At 52.8% G+C, this 18,995-nt stretch overlaps 1 protein-coding gene across 1 annotated transcript; it reads left to right on the forward strand.

The window, feature by feature from the left end:
* The first annotated feature begins 5,542 nt into the window (after positions 1-5,542).
* On the forward strand, positions 5,543-18,268 carry CD34 (CD34 molecule). Its single transcript, XM_039565367.1, has 9 exons — positions 5,543-5,594; positions 6,990-7,007; positions 10,753-10,872; positions 11,063-11,352; positions 11,455-11,544; positions 13,747-13,894; positions 14,211-14,257; positions 15,111-15,275; positions 16,583-18,268. Exons 1-9 carry the CDS (start codon positions 5,543-5,545, stop codon positions 16,781-16,783), a joined length of 1,131 nt encoding a protein of 376 aa, XP_039421301.1. The 3' UTR covers positions 16,784-18,268.
* The last annotated feature ends 727 nt before the right edge of the window (positions 18,269-18,995 follow it).

Genomic DNA, 18,995 nt, shown 5'->3' on the forward strand with positions numbered 1-18,995 from the left:
GCCTTGGACACTTCCAGGGACGGGATAGCAATTAAAATATTGGGTTTAGAATTAAAACCCATATATATATGGGTCTGGGGTTTTTTTAAATTTTTTTAACTTGAGCAAATTCTTGTCTCTTCACAACCCTTCCAACTGCATTTAACTGTGCCCTGCTATTTATCACCCTCTTGCACAGCTACTACTCACCCACTTACACAGAGCAGAGTCATTTCTCTGGGAGAAACAGCTGGAAAAGCCCCTCAGAATCCCAGACTCTTGCTCTGCAGATCACACATTTTATTCCAAAAAAGCTCTTGGAAATCTTAAAAAAAAAACAGAAAAAGAAGAAAGATGCATGGCTGCTGCAACTCTAACACACTGTTAATAAAAGTGGTCTATTAAAACAAATTGCTCGGTATGATCATTCTGCTAAAATCAATATCTTCAAATAATAAAGCACATATGAAGTGCACACACGACTGCAGCCCGGCAAACCATCTGCTGGGGAGATTGCTGAGGAGTTTTATGCCTGAAACTTTTACTCCAAGACTGTTGGTTCAAATCTAATCAAGGCAACGCTCATTTACTGCCTTCTGTGTGCTCAGCGCTTTGTGGGCTATTCCCAGGTCTTTAATCCCGGTTTAAGGGGCAGGCTGCGATGTAAATCAAGGCACTTAAGTGTTTTTCCATGAAACTCTTCCCCAGAGGAATAGTTTCCTGCAGCAATACCGGAGGTGGAACGAGTCAGGAGGAATTGCCTCGAAAAACAAGGCGAGAAGGGGCAAACCCAGCAGCCTGCAGGGAGCAGATGCTTTTCCCAGCCGCAGGAACGGGAGTTTGGGTGGGAAGAAAGGAATTCTGGCACAGGATGGGCACGGAGCCGGGAGATTCTGGGCCGGAGCTGCTGGTGTGACCTGGAAACAGTTGGTAGCACATGGAGCAGCACAGGCAGGAAACCACACCGGCTGCCCCAGCTCCAGCGCTAAATAAAGCCCTTTGTTGTCCTGGAAAGGAATCCCTCCTGGATTTGAGACGGGAAGAAGGAGGTCTGTGGAGATGATATCTGCCCGTGCCAGAGCTCTGCTCCCAGCGCGGCAGACGCGGCAGCAGAGGGACCGAGAAAATCCAACAACAGCCAGGAAACTCATCTAAAAACCCCCTCAAATTGGGCTTTTGGCACTGTGAGAGGACAGGCTCTCACTGCAGTCCTCGGAATGCCTGGAGGAGGAAAAAAAAGGAGGATTCAGGGAGATGTTTTAGCACCTTCCAGCGTCCCCAGCACCCTCCTGTGTGGGAGGGCAGCGTGCCCAGGGCAGTGCAGGGCTCTTCAGGACACTCTGGTGCAGAAATTGAGGCCACAACCTCTCCAGAGCCGCCTTCCCACAAAGGATGCCCTGGCAGGAGGCTCAGGATGGAGTTTCTGAAGCCCCACTGAAGGAAGCATTTCCTGCCCCAAGAGTTACAATACAATGATGCCACCGTGCAAATCCCAGCACAATCAAACAAATGGATGACAAGTTCTTCAGGAAATCACAATAAGGATGATACTACCAGGGCAGCTTTGGAGCTCTTTGCCCTTTCTTGGATGAATCCCATCAGTTCATTCCTCAGGAACTGCCTGCTCAGAGCAGAGTTTGTGTCCTCCTGCAGGGACAGGAGCTGCCCTCGCTCAGCCCTGGGCAGGATTTGGTGCTGCACCTCCTGCTAGCCCAGAGCAGATGTGATCCCAACAGCATTAATGAGGAGAAATAACCCAAACTCCACTAAATCCCATTTTATTTGCGGCTTCACGCTCTGCTCTGGCTGTCCACCATTCCCAAAAGCTGGATCTCCTCCTGCAGTGTCTCCTCCTCCTCCTGCATCAGCAGATTTTGGGGGCTGAGCGTGCTGGATGTCGAGAGGGGCTGTGATTTCCAGGGAATGGGGCAGTTTGGTTGCTAAGGCTGAGGGCTGGGATGCAGAACTTGTGTCTTTTGGGGTTTCCCCGCGGCGTGGCCCTGCTCCAAGTGCTTCCACGTGCCTCTGGAAGTGCTGTGAAGAGTTATTACTCACTCCAGTTGAAGCGGGAAGGTTATTAAAATGCTTTGAAACTCGTGAATAGCAACGGGTAGGTGGGTGTAAGGCAGATTTATTTGATGTGATTTTGCACAGAAATAGCCCTCTAACACTGCACATCCTCTGGGTCAGCAGTGCTGGTGCCTTGGGCGGATGGTGGGAATGGGATTATTTCATCTGTCCGAAATAGTAACTTTCAAGAGGTGAGGAAATGACTACACCGAAACCATTGTGTGCCATCTGCCTGCTAAAATGCTTATAGAAAACATGTTTCCTGGCATATAGCTTCCCAGCCATATGTCTATTGCATCACTCACAATTAAATTAAATCACCCTTAAACACTTGGACAAAATCCCAGCCCACGTGAAGGAGCCTTCATCGCTGCACCGTACGAAATTCGGACACTTGATCCCATAAATGTTTGGTTGGAAGGGGCTCAGGCGTTGTTAACCTGATACAGCTGACGCTGAGTGCTGTGAGATAATTCAAGGGCATGTTCCTTGTTGTGGTCTTTCAACTCCTGGCTATAAAAATGTGTCAGGGCTCTGAGAGAAAGGAAATAATTCTGCGGGATTCGATTGCAGCACACTCGAGTCACTTTAATCAGGTTTGAACGGAGGGTTGTATCCATGAGAAAAGGTGTTGTCTCCCACTCGTGGAATAAACAGAAATAACTGAAGGGCCTGGTCACAGCTGGATATTTGGGATGTTTAGGATGTGCTCGGAGGTGTGTACACAGAAACTTCCAACAACAAAGCCTGGCCTGCTCCGTGCTAGGCTGGGTCAGCTTTTTGTCAGCTGTGGGGGGAAGGAGGCTCCCGCTGCCACCACCCTGTGCTGTGTGTCCAGCACAGCAATTCCTGGGCCACAGGAATGATCAGGCTCCAAAACCTGAGTGGTTGGATGCATGGATGGATGGATGGATGGATGAAAGCATCCCTAGATTTGCCCACAGAAGTCCCCTGGGGACAGTGCATTCAGTTAAAGAATAATCTTAATAAGTCACTTATTTTGTGGTTTTGTGGCTCTTCCTTTGAGGAAATGTTGGATTTCCCTGTGCTTAGCTGAGCCACTATCCCAGGAGGAGTTCTGTGGGATGGTCTGACATGGGCAGTGCATAATTAGGAACGAAATTCTACATCTTTGACACAGGGAATGACGTTCCAATCCAAACCAGCTTCCACTGGAAACCAAACCCACGAGCTTCCCGTGCGCGGTGTCTGCCAGACCCGGTCACAGCCTATTTTTAGTGCAGCTCTCTATTTTCAATCTGGTTTTGAAAGGTGAAACAAGCCCAGCAGCCAGGCCCGGATGATCCCGGTGGTTTCTTCCATCCAGGAGTAACCTGGGCTATGGAAGGTGTCCCTGTCCATGGCACGGGTGGAATGGGATGATCTTTAATGTCCCTTCCAACCAAACCATCCCATGGTTCTAGCAGTCTGATTTTCAGTAGTGTTATTCAACCCAAATTCTCATTTTCATAGACAAAAACATATCTGTTATTTAAATAAGACTCTTGTCTCACTCTGCCTTTCACATTTCATCTCTGAATTCATTTTCTGGGCTGATATGCAATGTAAAACCTGGTTACACACTGAGTCAGGCGCTTCCCAATGTGCGTCCGTGTGTCTGAGGGAGGAAAAAAGGGAAAATTCTTGGTGGGAGCTGTTGCAGTCAGCAGGGCCGTGCCCACACTGAGGTTTTAGACCACGTTTCACTGGGGTGTTTTGGCCTTTAATAGAGCTGTGTGTCTCTGTCAGTCAGTAATGGATTACTGAACATAATAGAAATCTTTATATAGATGTTGGAGCCCTTTGCTGAGCTACAGATGTTTCCTTCCAAGAAACATTTTCCTGCCACGGAATCACAGAATGCTTTGAGTTGGAAGGGACATTTAAACATCATCTCATCCAACTCCTGTACTATGCTAAAAGCAAAAGCTACTGGAATTCTGTCCTACAATAAATGTGGAAATATTGTTTGAGGATTTCTTTGTAGGTAACACCATCTCAACCCTTTTTTTGGTGTCTTTTAATCCTTTTCTGGCTGTAGCCAAATGATGGCCATCCCTGCCCAGGGCAGGGACTTGGAATGTGTTTTGGGTCTCTTAAAACCCAAACCAGTTTCTGTGATTCTGTGATTGTAGAAGTGTTACAGGAGCATCCACAAAATGATAATCATGGAGTAAGAGCTTCCTCATCCTTCTTTCCACAGCTTTTTTTCCTGTCCACCTCATTTTTCAATTTCCTGTTCCCAATGACTCCTTTAATCACCTCATCATCCAGCTGTAAAAGAAAAGATGGAATTAAGACTGAACTGGAGCTGAGTTTCCCAAGTGTTCATCTCTTTTTTTTTTTATACCCAAAGGCCAAATTTTGAATTCCAGTCTGGTTTGGGATATCGAGGATCATCTCATTCCACCCCCTGCCATGGGCAGGAACACCTTCCACTCCCCCAGGTTGCTCCAAATCCCATCCAACCTGGCCTGGAACATTCCGGGGATGGACATCCCCATGTGAGGACACAGAGCATCCCTCACCCTGCCCTTCCAGAGCTGGTCTCACGTGTGTCTGCAGGGCAATCACTGCAGAACCAGAGAGCCAAGTTTCCCACTTGGTGAGGCCCAGCCTGGTAATAAAACTGCAGTCGGAGTTCCTGTGCTGCCTGCAGGGTTCCCACAGAGCAGTCCTAATGAGCTCGGGGAAGTTATTGCTCTCCTGTCCCTCTCCTGCTCCAGGTTCAACGCCAAAGCTTTTGCCTGTGGGTTTTTCTCTGCCCCAGACCTTCTCTAACCCATCTCAGCCGTGCTCCCTGTTTGACTGGAGTCAATTTAGTGCAGCTAATGGAGTTACTTCTCTTCAGGTCAGTGATGATTTTGCATCCTTGAGTTCCTTGCTTAATTTGCTGAGAAAATTTCTGATTCTGAAGCCCATTTTCAGCATTCCCCCGTTTTCCACGGTGCTGGGACCCCGCTCAGGGCTTGCTGGGCTGGAGCTGGGGCTTTTCCACGTCCCTGCTCTCCTCGGGCTGTGTTTGCTTTGCTTTGAGGGAAGCTCAGCTGCAGGCTCGGCTGCAATCCCTGCATCCAGCTGGATCAGGCTGTGTCCCTGCCTTCCCTCGGACAGGAAAGCAGCAGCTCTCAGGAAAGAGTTAATCCCGGCGGGCCTTTGGGATCCTTTGCTGGGGAGAGGGCTGATCTTTTGTTTGTTTTGAAGCTGCTGGCAGGAAAGTGGGGAGGAGAAAATTACCTAAGTGATAGTGAGGTTGCCACGAACTATATAAAACTGGGAAATCAAAGCGGAGAAACTCCACCTCGCAGTTCTGAACCACAAGCACAACCCCTGAAGAGAAACCCACCCCACAAGTGAGTGAACTCAAAGGCTTGAACTCCAACCAAGCTGCATGAGCTCAGAGCTGCTGCGGGACTGAGAAGCCCGGCGCTGTCCCGGCCGGATCCCGCTGCCCCGGGAGCAGGGAGCGCAGCTCTCGGCAGCTTTCCCAGCCATGCAGTGGGGGCAGCTCCTGTGCATCGCCGCCTGCCTGGTGCAGCTGGCTGGTGAGTATTGATGCCCCAAACCCGCGGGTCACACGAGGCACCGGTGAGTGGGGCAGCTCCTGGGAGCAGCAGCTCGGTGGGGGGAAGATGCTTCTCCGGGAGTTTGGGATTGCAGTTCCACCCAAAAACCCTGCGGTGACATTTTACGGAGCATCAGCAACCCGGCCAGCACGCTCACAGCCATGTGCTGCGGAGAAAACTCGCAGCTGCTCTGAAAAGGACAGGAATCAGGATCTAAACTCCCTACAAAATTCTGGATAACGTGAGGGGATGGGAGTGCAGCAGGCAGAGTGCAGCCACAGCTCGAGTTGTCTCTCAGCCTGTGCTGGTGTAAATGAGCCACACTCCTGTTTTGTGGTTGGAACTAAACATTTGCTGAAAATCAAATGAATCTCCATAAATATTAAAATCTCCTATTGCAGCTCTTCAAATATTCATCACATGGAGCAATGAATAACAGCACCGAGATTTTCTCGAGGTACTACTTTTTAAAGGGTTATATTTTAGGGAAATATTATCATTTTTGTCCCAAACCCAACAACCATGAGGTAATAAAAAAGGACTAAAAAAGTGAAGCAGCACTCTGTGTGTTGCCTGGTGTGCTGGGACAGGAGCCAGGAGCCTGCGGGTGTCTCCTCAAATGTAATTTTTTCTTACTCACACGAATGTGAGCGACGAGATCCATTGCAGGAATTCGCTGGGTTTTGTTCTCCTGTTCCACAGAGCTCCTTTCATGTTCCCCTGGCTGCCCAGGTAAATGGCTCACCTGAGATGCCAGCTGACTCTCCAGTCTGTGTTAATTTTACAGGAATTGAAAAAACAACCAGTTTTATTTAAGGGAAATGACATTCAGGACTGTGTGGTTGGGCTGAACTGAGCCAGGGTGTGTCAAAGGTGTGAGGCAAACCCTGAGTTTCAAACCTTGAGTTCCTTGTACGAAGCAAAAGTGATGGAAAAGTGATAAAAAGCTTGGGTTTTGGAAGGACAAAGCTGCTGGGCAGCAGGCGCTTTAATGCTGCACAATGTCCTTGCACAGCCCCTGCCCAGCACTCCTGCAGGATATTCCTGGCTGGGAGGTGGAGGAGGTTGATTTTTCCTCAGGCAGCTCATCCTTGGGACTCTGCTTGTTCCTCAGCTCCGTGGGGAATCCCAGAGAATCCATCAAAGGCTCCAGTTGTGCAACTCCCATGGAAATCCCAATTCTGTGGGTTTGGGCTCAAGTTGCTCCTGGCAGCGCTGCTGAGGGTGGGAGCAGCGGCCTCCTCCTACTCCCAGGACACCTTCAGCTAAAGCCACGTGTTTTATGGGAAAAAAACCCCTTGTGCCACACTGGGGCAGGGGTCCTACAAATGCTGCTGTGGATGTGGTGTGGGGAGGATGGAGTCTGGGTTCCAGGATCTGGAGCCAGGAGCAGCCTTGTCCAACCCCACAGGAGCAAATTCCCTGGGAAACCCAACCTCAAAGGCAGCAAATCCCCTGTAAATGCTCATTCTGGCCTTTGCCTGGTTCTTTGGGGTCCTTCCTGAGTTTCAAGGAGCAAGGAAGAGGTTTACACCCATCCCTGGTCTGCAGAGTGGGCTGCTGTTCCCAGACCCTCCCAAACTCCTGGGAGGATGCTGTGAGCAGCTTGTGTTGGAAAATTGGGGATGGATAAACCACATGGAGAGCTGTCCTGTGCTTGGCTCAGAGTGAACATGGAAAAGGGAGTACGGACTGTATCTGTACCCAATGAAAACACTTTATTTCTTTTACTTCACCTTTTATCTTTCTTTTTTGTTTATTTTTCATTCATCTCCCCCAAACTTGATTCTTAGAAAAATTTCTTTTCTTGCCATTTTCCAGCACTCTCTCTTTCCTCCACTCCTTTTGCATCACTTATGGAAGTTCTGAATATCAGGAAAGGAAAAAGAGACTTTAAAACTTCCAGCTGCTCGAGTTTAACATCCTTTAGAGGCTGCTGCTCCAGCCAGGAGAAATCTCAACCCCCGGGAAGGTGCCGGGCTCCCAGGCTGCACGAGAGGCCCCAGTCCCAAGGAAAGCCTTGGAGCAACAGCTGGGCTTTGGTGTGGCAGCTCGGGGGGCTCCCCCAGCCCCCGCCCCCGGCCCCACACCCACATCCTGTCTGGGCGAAGGAAAAGGCGGAGGGAAGGGATTTTTATCAGATATTTCCAGAGGGAAGAGGGCTCCACCCGCTTGAATTCCTGCCACATGGCTGAGAGCTGTGGAGATGGAAAGGCATGAGTAATGCCGGCTGGAGCCCTTGGAGGGGCTGCTGCGGGGAGCCGGGGCTGGCTCCGGCTCCAGGACTCGGCATCCCACGCTTCCACAACTCCTCTCCTGCCTCCCGTGCTTCCAGAACTCCTCTCCTACATCCCAGGGTCCTGCACCCTCCTGTCCTGCATCCCGTGGCTCCCCACCCTCCTCTGCAGCCTCGGGACCGGCAGTGCCCCTGTGCCAGCCCGGGGCATCCCTTTGCCGTAGCCCCTGGAGCTCCTGGAGTGCTCAGGGAGCTTGGGAATAAACTCTGTTAAAGACAGAGCTGGAGGAGCTCCCCTGGCCCAGGGTTTGTGTGTCAGCTGCCCAAGGAGCCGAAGGTTGAGCACAAGAGCAGAAGGTTGAGCACAAGGTTTGCCAGAGGTTGACAAGAGATCTGAGGCAGGATCAGTACAGGAGCTGCAGGTCCTGCCTGGAGATTCCCAGTGGGATTCACCTCCCCCGGTTTCTTTGCTGTGGGTACAGGATTGGGCTCCAGTGGTGGAAACTTTCCTCCTCTTTCCTGAACCTTTTCCACTGCAGAGCTGTTTTGTGGCCCTGGCTTAGTGCTCAGGGATGGGCCTTGGAGCAAGTTTAACATTTATATCATTGCCTTTTCTTTATTCCATCTAAGATCCTTCCTAAGCTCCGTTATTAAAAGATCTTTAAAAAATAATTTACTTTTTAAACCCAGGTGGGTGAACACAACGGGTGCTGTGAAGTGCAATTTTCTTTCCCATCTCTGCATGGTTTTGCTCCTGCACGTGCTTGCACCGCCAGGTGAAGGTTTCTCCCAGGTTAATAAATAGCTTGGCTTAAACTCTAAACCCTCAATCCTAACAAATTGACGAAGTTTAATAAAGCCATTAAAAATGGATGGTGCAATAAATAACCCTCTTTAGCTGAGCACCACGTGGATTATCCAGCCCACATCTGGATCATTATTTATCTCATGAGCCCAAAGATTTCAAAAACTCATCCATGTTCTGTGGAAGAGCCTCTGCACATGCTCCAGGAAAGGCAAGAAAAAGAAATCCAGAGTGACAGCTCCTCTCCCAAATTACACCAAGCAACAGCCAGGCTTCCGTTTCAATATTCAGTGCTGAAAAGGCTTTGATTAGAAATACCCCTGGTGCTTTACAAACATCTGGAAGAGTTCAGAGGTGCTTGGGTGGCTGTGGCACTCGGGGAGGTCAAGCCCAGGCGCTGCATTGTTCTGCCGATGTGAAGCTTCCTGCTCATGGCCATGAAAACACGGAGCTGTGCGTAAAGCCTGGCTTTAGCTCTGTGCTGCTCGTTATTCTGGGCACGCAGTCCTGCCTCCTGCTTTTGATTTGTTAAAAGTCGTCAGGAAAACGTGGTGATTTAATCAGTTGGAACTGAATTGTCTTGGAGAAGAAGGAACTTCTCTCCCTGAAATAAAAGCTGTGCCAGAACCTGAATTCCAGCTCCAGACACCTGCACCGAGCCCTCAGCAGGGCCCCCCCAGAGCAGCTGCAGCCCAGGATGGGGTGGGATGGGATGGGATGGGATGGGATGGGATGGGATGGGATGGAGATGGGATGGGATGGGATGGGTGGGATGGGGTGGGATGGGATGGGATGGGATGGGATGGGATGAATGGGATCTGCTGGATGGGATGGGATGGGGTGGGATGGGATGGGGTGGGATCTGATGGATGGGATGGGATGGGATGGGATGGGATGGGATGGGATGGGATGGGCAGCACCAGTGTGGGCAGCCCCACAGGTCCAGTCTGGAGCCCACATTTCCCCTCTGGCCCAGCCTCCCACGGCAGGACCATCGGAGCAGCTCTGCCCCTGCCACCCACGGCCAAAACAAACCCCAGTTACCTCAGGCTTTGCTCTTCACAAACCCTTCAGGCTCTGTGGACCTGACCCATGACGCAGAACAGCTCCTGCCAGGCCCATCCCAGTGCCCAGTCTCACAGTGCCCGGTGCCGTTTCCCTGGCAGCAGGTCCCGCCCGGAGCCAGCGCCGGCGGCTGCTCAGGACCTGCCAGAGCTGCTCCATCTCTCAGGGTGGTTTTGGAGGATGAAGTAACTTTTCTTGGAGCTGGGGCTCCCCTGGGCAGAACTACAAATGAAACAACACATTCTGTATGATTTTCTCTTTAGTGCCTGGATAAGAATCTTAAACACCAAGAGCCCTGGGGTAGAGGCTGACGCTGTTTGTTAAAAGTGGGAATAGATCTTAGGGAGAGAGGAGGTTAAGGAATGGGGAGAAATGCATTTTCACTGACTCACATAGCTCATTTCAGAAGGACAAGCTGCAAGTGTCATCTCTGTAACACAGCAGGAAGCAATATATAAACTTTAGGTTAGAACAGCAAACCACTCTCCAAACATTCTGCTTTACCTCCAAAGATGTTTTCGCTCATGAGTCAGGGCTGATCCCAAGCCAGTGGGAATGTTTCTATTTACTTTGAGATTGTGCCTGCAACTGTAAATCCAACTTATCTATCCTGAGGCACACAAGTGATCTCTTCCAAGGCTTGATTCTTTCCTCCCAGGATTATAAACCCAAACTACTATGAAATCCAGCTTTGTGCAGCTTTGTGCATCCACCAGTGAGCTGAGGATGGGGTGGGTTAGGGTAGGAACAAGCCTGTCCTTCTCCTCCTGAGAGCCCTGGAGCCCCTGCAAGGGCTGCACCAGAGTCTGGTGCTCACCCAGATGAAAAGTTTCATCCCTGAGCCTCTCTCCTGCCAGTTCAGGGCAAGAAAAAGCCAATTTGTAAGAGCAGCTAAACCTTTCCTGCTTTCCCACAGAGGCTCAGGGCTGGGCTGCGGGTTCCGCAGCCCCTAAGAGCTTCCTCTTCCCTCAGGCTGCGCTGCTGGGAGCCCGACAGCCACCTCCACACCGGCAGCCCCCCCACACCGGCAGCCACCCCCACACCGGCAGCCACGGGCGTGAGGGCGAGGGACACCAGCGGTGGGACAGCCAGCGGAGCCACCAATGCCACCACAGCCACCAGAGATGCCAGCAGTGCCAAACCTACATCTGGTAACCCCTTCCCTTGTTCCCCCCGTGATTCCCAGTAGCGTTTGTGTTAATAATTAGATTTATTAAGTGCACAGGCCCTGTGCTGCTGCTGGCTGTGGCAAATCAGTGCTGTACCTCAGTCACCGCGATGCCACCGAGCTCAGAGGGTTTAAGCTTTCTCCTGTGTACTTCTCTTTGCATTTCTACCAAGCTCAAGCCACAGTCGGGTCCGTGGCCACCAGCCTCACATCATCAGGGGTCAGTGGGCAGCTGAGCACGAGCCCCCAGCCCAACCCAGCCCCCACATCCCCACCGGGCACCTCCCTGGAGGCACATGGGAGCTCGGGGGTCCCCACAACCCAGAGCCCCCTGACACAGCCCAGGGACCAGGCAGAAACCTCGGGCTCCGTGGCGGCCGGGACGAACTCTGCAGCCACCTCGGAGCATCCTCCTGTGCCAGCTGCCACCACAGCCCTGCACGCAGCCAGGGCCAGCCCCAAGGTGAGGATGGACTGGGTGCTGTGGGCTGGGGGACCACGGGGAGGTTGGATTGTCCCCCAGCCCCCAGCAGGGCACTGATAGCACCCCTATTCTCCTTTCCAGCCTCCCTCCCCTGCCATCACCTGCCACAGTGCCAGGGACGAGGGTGACACTGGAGCCATCTGCCTGCAGCTCAACCAGTCCAGCACCTGCGTGAGTGGCCCGCGCGTCTCCAGGCGGGGAACGTGCAGGGGGACGGGGCTGCGAGGGTCCTGCAGCGGTGGGGGCACCCCGCACTCCTGGGGGGGCTGTTCGGGGTGGGCAGCGCCCATCGGTTACCCCTGGGCAGAGCAGCCGAGCTGTGCCAGGCTGGGGCAGGAGGGCACGGTCCCAGGAGGCTCCCAAAGGGGTGCATCCCAAAGGGATCACAGCAGTTCCAGGGGAAATACAACCTCCCCGTTGCATAAATCCTCCCTTTTTTTAGTGATTGAGCTCTGGGGTCAGCCCAGCTTCTAAAGCATCTCCCATCGTGTCTGACAGGAAGCTGCCTTTGTTCTTCTTCTTCCTCTTCCCTGTTGGGAACAAAAGTGCCTTTTTTTGTCTTGCCAAGTGCCTTAGGAAAGAAAACAGGGCACTGCAAGGAGCTGCTCAGTGTCCCCATCAACTCCTGAGGGAATCCCAGGCTCTCTGTGACCGTCCTTGGCCTTGTGCACCAAAAATGAGGCATTTGTAACAGCAGAGGGGGGTCTGCTGTGGGTGCGAGGAAGAAACCTTTCCCACTGGAGGCACGGAGGGTGGATGGTGCTGGGTCTTGCGAGACAGCAACGCCCTGGGTGTGAAATACATATAAAATATATCACTTTGGTTTTGGCACTGAGCCACACTGCTGCCGCTTAGGGTGAGTGAGTCTCACTTGGCTTTCCTCTGCAGATGAGTGGTTAAATGGCATTTAGGCTCGTTCCTGTTTACAGCGACTGCGCTCGAGCAGGAATCCACAGGGAAACTCCTGCGGGAGCCCGTGATTCCGATCTCAGATGCCATCTAGTGGGCTCCGATCCCTTCTGGGCACAGGGTTTGTGCATCCCGCGCATACAGCACACCCAGAGCATCCGACAGAGTCATAGCTCACATACCCCGAACCCTCGCTCCACGTGAAACAACCCAAACACCCCCAATTCCCACCGTGTTTTTTCTGGGAGCTCCCACCCCGCAGCAGAGCCCTGCCCTCAGTAACCCCGGGGTGGGAGCAGGCGGCTCGGGCTGGAGCTGGGAACCAGATAAGAGCAGTCCTAGAGCGGAGCAGCCAGGAGGGACCGTGTGTCCCTCTCTCCTGCTGGCCTTTCCCGAGGCAAATGAGCAATCAGCTGGCACCCGGCGCCGCTAATTGCAAAGGGAAACTCTGACACTCCGATGAGTTCTTTCCACAGCACAGAAAGGAAAATACACACTTGGGTCTCTTGTTCCATCTTGGCCTTCCTCCCCCCGAGCCAAGCTCTATAGAAACAGCTGAAAATGATTTGTTTGTTGTTCTCCCGTGGATGAGTTTCTGCATTTTCGAGCGCATTTTCGGGGGATGGAGGGACCCGAGCACGGTCCTGGGGCAGCTCTGGGGCAGAGGGAGGAGGGCACAGGACCATGGGGTTCTCCCCTTGTGCAGCCCCAGTGGTGGGATTCAGCCCTGGGCAGGGGCAGCACAGGGCTCAGGGAAGCTGCCTCTGTCTCTCGGGGTGGGCACGGCCACTGTCCCAGCTGGGAGGGTGTCGGGGAGCCTGATAAGGGTTTTAGCAGCACTGGGCTCTGTCTGCAAGCCTGGCTGTGGCTGAAAATAGCCCCGAGGAGAAAGCCTTTCCTGTCTGAGGCCTGCAAAGCCTGCAGCTCCTCACTCTTCTTCCTCTTCCACCCCAGAGTCAGTTCAGCTCTAAAATGTGAGAAATTTGTGGTTTTTTACCTAGCCTTTGATCAGCAACCTAGCAAAAACATTGAAGACATTTCCTAAACAGGAAGGCTCAATGCTTCTTTGTTATTTGCCTCCTTTCCCAGCCCCTGCCTGCGACTCTGAAACAATAGGGCTCTTCAGTTGTTCCAGCCCAAAAACTGGGGAGACTTCCCATGAGATTCAGATCCTAAATTTAACTTCGTTTAAATGCCATTTTCAAGAGTTGCTAATAATATCTCCATTTAATTTATTCTCGTTAAGTTGAGACACGAGAAACGAGCACCTCCACCTCCAAGGTGTTGGGGCTCTGGGCAGTGCTGGAGCGGGAGGGGAGGGTCTGACACCCAGCTCAGCTTTGCAGGGCACAGAGGAGACACCAAAACTCACATGGGACAGCACAGCACCTCCACCAGCATGGCTGAGGCAGAGAATTGCTCGGTTTGGTTGTTTAATGTCTGTCCTTTCTGAAAATTTTGCAGGAACACTTTTTAGAGAGGAAGGGATCGGATTTATGGCAAGCACTATGTGAAAATGGAACCTACACCGTGGACTCCTCCTGCGAGATCAAACTCATTCCATCCAGCCTGGACAGAGACTGTTTGCTCCTCATCCTCAGAGGAGAGAAAGGTCAGTGGAAGCGATTCCTTAGCTGTGATCCATGGATAATGACCCTGTTGTGGGCAATGGGACAGGGATTCCTTGTGGGAAGGGCTGTGAGACAGATCCTGGGAGGAGAAAGCTCTCTGCAATTCTGCTCTTTCTTCTGGGGTCCTGCTGCATCCCTGGAGCCATGGAACTGCCTCCAGGAGCAACCTTGGCTCCTCTGTGCACATCCGGGCTCTTTGGTGTGCCATGAGCTGCAGAGTGTGTGATTGATGCATGGAATGTACGTACCTAATGCGTGTCATGTGTGTCATGTGCTCTCCCGTTTCCAACCTTGCAGATCCTGACAAACTGCTGAACATGCTCCAGAAGTCTCACTGGGAAAAGGTAAATCCCTTAAGCAAATTCAGCTGAAAACGTGCCTGGCCCAAGTGGCTGGAGAGATGAGAGTTTTACATCAGTTGAGGCTGGGGGAGATGCTGACACTTGGGCCTGCCTCCAGTTTGGAGGTGCCTGAGGAGCGTAGAGATCCCTGGCAGTGCCCAAGGCCAGGCTGGACATTGGGGCTTGGAGCAGCCTGGGACAGTGGGAGGTGTCCCTGCCCATGGCAGGGGTGGCACTGGATGAGCTTTAAGGTCCTTTCCAACCCAAACCAGCCTGGGGTTCTGTGGTAGGAGCCAACCACCTGTGAGGCTGTGATGCAGCACAAGAGAACCAACACAACCCATGGGGGCAGAAATGCTTGAACTGGTTCTGTGAAACGCTGCAGCATTTTCTTAGCAAAGGTTTAGACCTCAACAACAACTCTCAGGATGCAACTGGCACTCGGCTCCTTCCAAGGACCAGGCTGACATAAATGAATTCCTCCTCCCAGCACTCCGCTGAGGCTGCTGCTGGCTCGTGGGGCTGAGCCCGGGTGTCTCTCAGGGTGTAAATTCAGAGCTGCAGCACACAGAGAGAGCTCAGCCGTGCACACGGGCACTCTAAACCCCGGGGTGTGCTCCAGAGGACAAAAGTTCCCTGTGCCACAGGAGACTCCAGGCTGGGAATGAGGCTGTGAGGACGTGAGGGCTGCCAGGGCTGGGGCAGGGCTGGGGCAGCAAAGCCCAGCTTTGTTTTCGTGCGCTTTCCCAAGGAGGTGAGGAGCAGCATTGTTTGAAGCCTGTGCAGCAGATGCAAATGTTTCCTGTTTGTCCCACTCCCGGCTCTCTTTGGTGTTTGTTTTTTTTTTTCCCCCCAGTTTGGAATAGAATCCCTTAAAAAGGAGAGCGCGAGGGGCCGCCGGGACTCTTCTCAGAAGACCCTGATTGCCCTGGTCACATCTGGGCTGCTGCTGGCGTTCCTGGGCCTGGCCGGATATTTCCTGATGAGGCGGCGCAGCTGGAGCCCCGCGGGAGAGAGGCTGGTCAGTGCTTACAGGTGGCAGAGCTGCAGGTAGAGAGGAGCCTGGAGCACAGAGGGGTCTGGGGGGACACAAGGGGCTCTGCAGCCACCCCCGTGTGTGTCCCCAGCTCATGGGACAGCCCAGCCCCGCGTTGGGGCCGAGTCTGGGACAGCCTGGGTGAGGCAAGGGGCAGGGGCACTGCACAGGGCGAGGGGAAACCTCTCCTGCCTTCCAAAACCAGCTCCTGCAGCAGCACCGCCCCTTTCTCGCACGTACTTCAGGTCTAACACTTATTTCTGCTCAGCAGCAAGAACTCATCCAGCAAGAGTCACCCTGCAGAGCCACTGAAACCCTAAGAATCTGTCATTAAAAGTGATGCCCTTTAATTTCTGCTCCTTGTTTGAGTCCCGTGTCTGTACCTGTGCTGTAATAAAGGCTGTTCCTCCCCATCAGCCATGGTAATAAAACATATCCAGAAAGAAAGAGGCAGAAATTTCCTATTTCCATTCTCCCCCATTCTCTCTCCGGGCAGGCTGACCCTGAGGGCTCCTCCCCACCAGTGACTTTTGTGTCCTGGGAGGCCATCAGGGTATTTCCTGATCAGAAAGGAGCTCCCAGAACACACAGCTGGGAAATGCCTGTGTCAGAGGCAGGGACACTGCCTCCTGTCCCTGATGGAAACCCCTGGCAGTGCCAGTCCTGATTCCAGGCGAGACGTGTCCAGCCCTCCCATGGAAAAGGGGCTGAGTGAACACCAGCCAGGAGAGTGCTGAGGAAATTCCAGCTGGGAATTGCCACCCTGGATCACCAGTGCCCATTCCAAGGCTGCATAACATCTGGGGAGTTCTTGTGAGAGGATGGAGGCAGCTCTGGGTGGCCCTGGACCCTCCAGAGGCAGCTGCTCTTCACGGCAGTAGCATCACCCAGCCCTGCAGAGGTGAAGTTCGGCACCCCTGCTGCACCTGGCAGCAAGCTCTGCACCTCAGAGGAAGGGGAAGGGAAGAAAAAGAGACAATTTCCATCATTTCTATTCAATGGTGCTTCTTGCTTGGCCAAAGCGGCCAGCAGAGGTTCTGTCGCAGCGCCAGGTCAGCTCCAAAACCTGGTTAGGAGTAAACACCAAGCCCCAACAGCTTCTCTTTCAGGTGCAGGAGGAAAAGCTGCAGCACCTGGGTGGTTTTCTTCCTCCACATGGGTTCAGGCCCTCTGCTCCCCTTCTTCTGAGCTGTGGCTGTTTGACCCTCCTGCCTGGGGACTGTGGGCAGCCCCTGCCCCCAAACCAGCCGCCCTTTCCCTCCCCTGACTGTGTCCCTTGTGTCCCTGCCCAGGCTGAAGACCCCTATTACACGGAGAACGGCAGCCAGGGGAACACGATGCTGATGTCGCCCTCCCAGGAGCCAGCAGAGCTGCAGGAGAAGCCAAACCTCCCAAACCTCAACGGGGGCACCCAGGAGAACGGGACAGGCCAGGCGTCCTCCAAGAACAGCCACTCAGCCCGGCAGCACAGCCCCGCTGACACCGAGATGTGACCGGGCCCAGAGTCCCCACGGGAGCCACCAGGGCAGCGGAGGGACAGGGCAGGGCAGGAGATTTCTGTGGACAGATAGGGAATTGCAGACCTTCTGTAGTGTTATTATTGTCTCTGTGAAGAACTTCAAAATCAGCCTAAAGCACATTGAGGGCCAGAGCTGCCAAAGAACAACTTCTCTGCCTCTGCCTCCTCCTCCTCCTCCCACTGACCACACAAGACACTTTTTTGCAGCTGTTCTGTGCTTTTGTTGTTAGAAGAACATCAGGACAAGTGCGAGTGCCCTTAGCCCTCCGCAGCTTTTAAGCAGAGGCAGAGTCTGACTCCAAGCAGCCCGAATTTCTGGTAGCAATATGTTAGGCTGACTAAAGTAGTTAAGTTGGGATTGCAGTGACAAAAGCCTCTCAGGTTTCAGATAGTTTGGGTTAACAGAGTTGTTTATAATCTCATCTTTATGTTTAAGTGCAGGACTTCTCCCTCTTCTAAGGCCATCAGGCATTTAACCCCCTTCCGGTGCTTTAGGCTCCTGTCCTATTTCCTACTCCAGCAGAATTTGCTGAAGCTCTGTAAAACTTTCCACATGGAATTGAAGGCTGGAATGTCAATAGGCCTCAACCTTGTTTCTTTGTGAATCCTACCAGAACTGTGTCCTGTAGCTGTTTTAGAGGAAAAAACCTTCCCCGGCCTCCTCTTGTCAGGGGCTGGGGGTTTGTGACGAGGCAGAGCCAGCAATTTATCCCTTGAGTGAGATGGAGAACTCTGGATAGGGCTATGGGGCTCTGTGGGAGCTGGCACCTGGGGCAGGAATTTGGGAATGAGAGGTGCCAAAGGGCTCCCAGAAGGATGAGTGGGAAATAAAATCCCAGCTCTGCAGTGGGTGTTCCTCTCCCTGCAGCAGCAGCAAGTACACGAACAAGGAGCAGGATTTTCACTTTGGGAAGCACCAAATCCCAGGAGCAGGAGCAGGAGCAGGTCTGACCTCTCTCTGTGCTGATCCTGCTCCTGAGGGAAGCACTGCTGCTGCTGGGAGAGGAACACCCACTGCAGGTACCCAGGGACCCAGGGCAGGTTTGTTCCCCATCCCAAGCACATTTTTAGGGAGCCAAAGCCCTGATTATGCCAGCCCTGTGCTGCTGGTGCCAGACCAGGAGGGGTGGTAGTTCAACACGAACACCAACAGCCACCTCCACACCCAAAATAAGCCCAAATATGGCCCTTGAAGCTGATCCACCCTCTCACGAGTGAATTCATCCCAACCTTTCCTCAGTGCTGAACACCTGAGGGGAGGGGTTTTTTCTGGTACAGCGTTCAAAGCAATGACGGCAACGTCCGTCACCACCTGGGGCTGGTTTTTTGTGGGGGCAAGAGTCGCTTAAACACAATTAAAATATTCCAGGCTGTTTGCTTTGGTGTGACTTGCTTCTCCCACATCTCATTGTAAATAATCCCCGTTGAAAAAGAAAAATAATGAAGTGCTAAAAACCGGCTTCTGCGTTGTGTCCTTGGAAAAGCAGCGTGTTTATCCCTCCGGGATGTGTGGCTCTGGCTGCTGCCAGCAGGAGCGGAGGACAACGCCTCACAAAGAGGTTCTTTCCCAGCAGAAATCCCATGACTAAAGGCTCTGGTTTGCTCTGAGCACATTCCCCCTCTCCTGACAAACACGAGTGGCACGCAGCAGACTATTACACCTCGTTTGTTTGATTCGGTTTTTTGATGTTTGAGACACCCAGTTAAATCCTGGAAAAGTAAGTGAGACTCCAGAGCGTTGTGCAGGGCTGGGGCTGACCTGACAGCAGGGAAGCTGCACCAGGGCAGGCTCAGGGTGGACAGCAGCAGGAATTTTTCTATGGAAAGGGCGGTCAGGCCTTGGCAGGGGCTGCCCAGGGAGGTTTGGAGTGCCCATCCCTGGAGGTGTCCAGGGACGTGGCACTCCGAGCTCTGGGCTGGGGACAAAGTGGGCATCGGGCACAGGGTGGAATCGATGATCCTGGGGGGATTTTCCAGCCTAAAGGATTCTGTGGGAATGCAGGGAATGCAGCCCTTTAGTGCCTTCTCCCGTGGTGATGCTCGAGCTGCCCTGAAGGCAGGAGCTTTGGGAATGGGGATCTTTCCTGATTCCCTCTCCTCCCTGCGATGTCTGACCCTTCCCAGTGCTGACTGCCTGGCACAGGCACACCAGGAACTGCTCAGGGGACACTGCCCAGCCACTGACT

This window comes from Corvus cornix, chromosome 26 (assembly GCF_000738735.6).
Source record: "Corvus cornix cornix isolate S_Up_H32 chromosome 26, ASM73873v5, whole genome shotgun sequence".
NCBI classification, from domain to species: domain Eukaryota; kingdom Metazoa; phylum Chordata; class Aves; order Passeriformes; family Corvidae; genus Corvus; species Corvus cornix.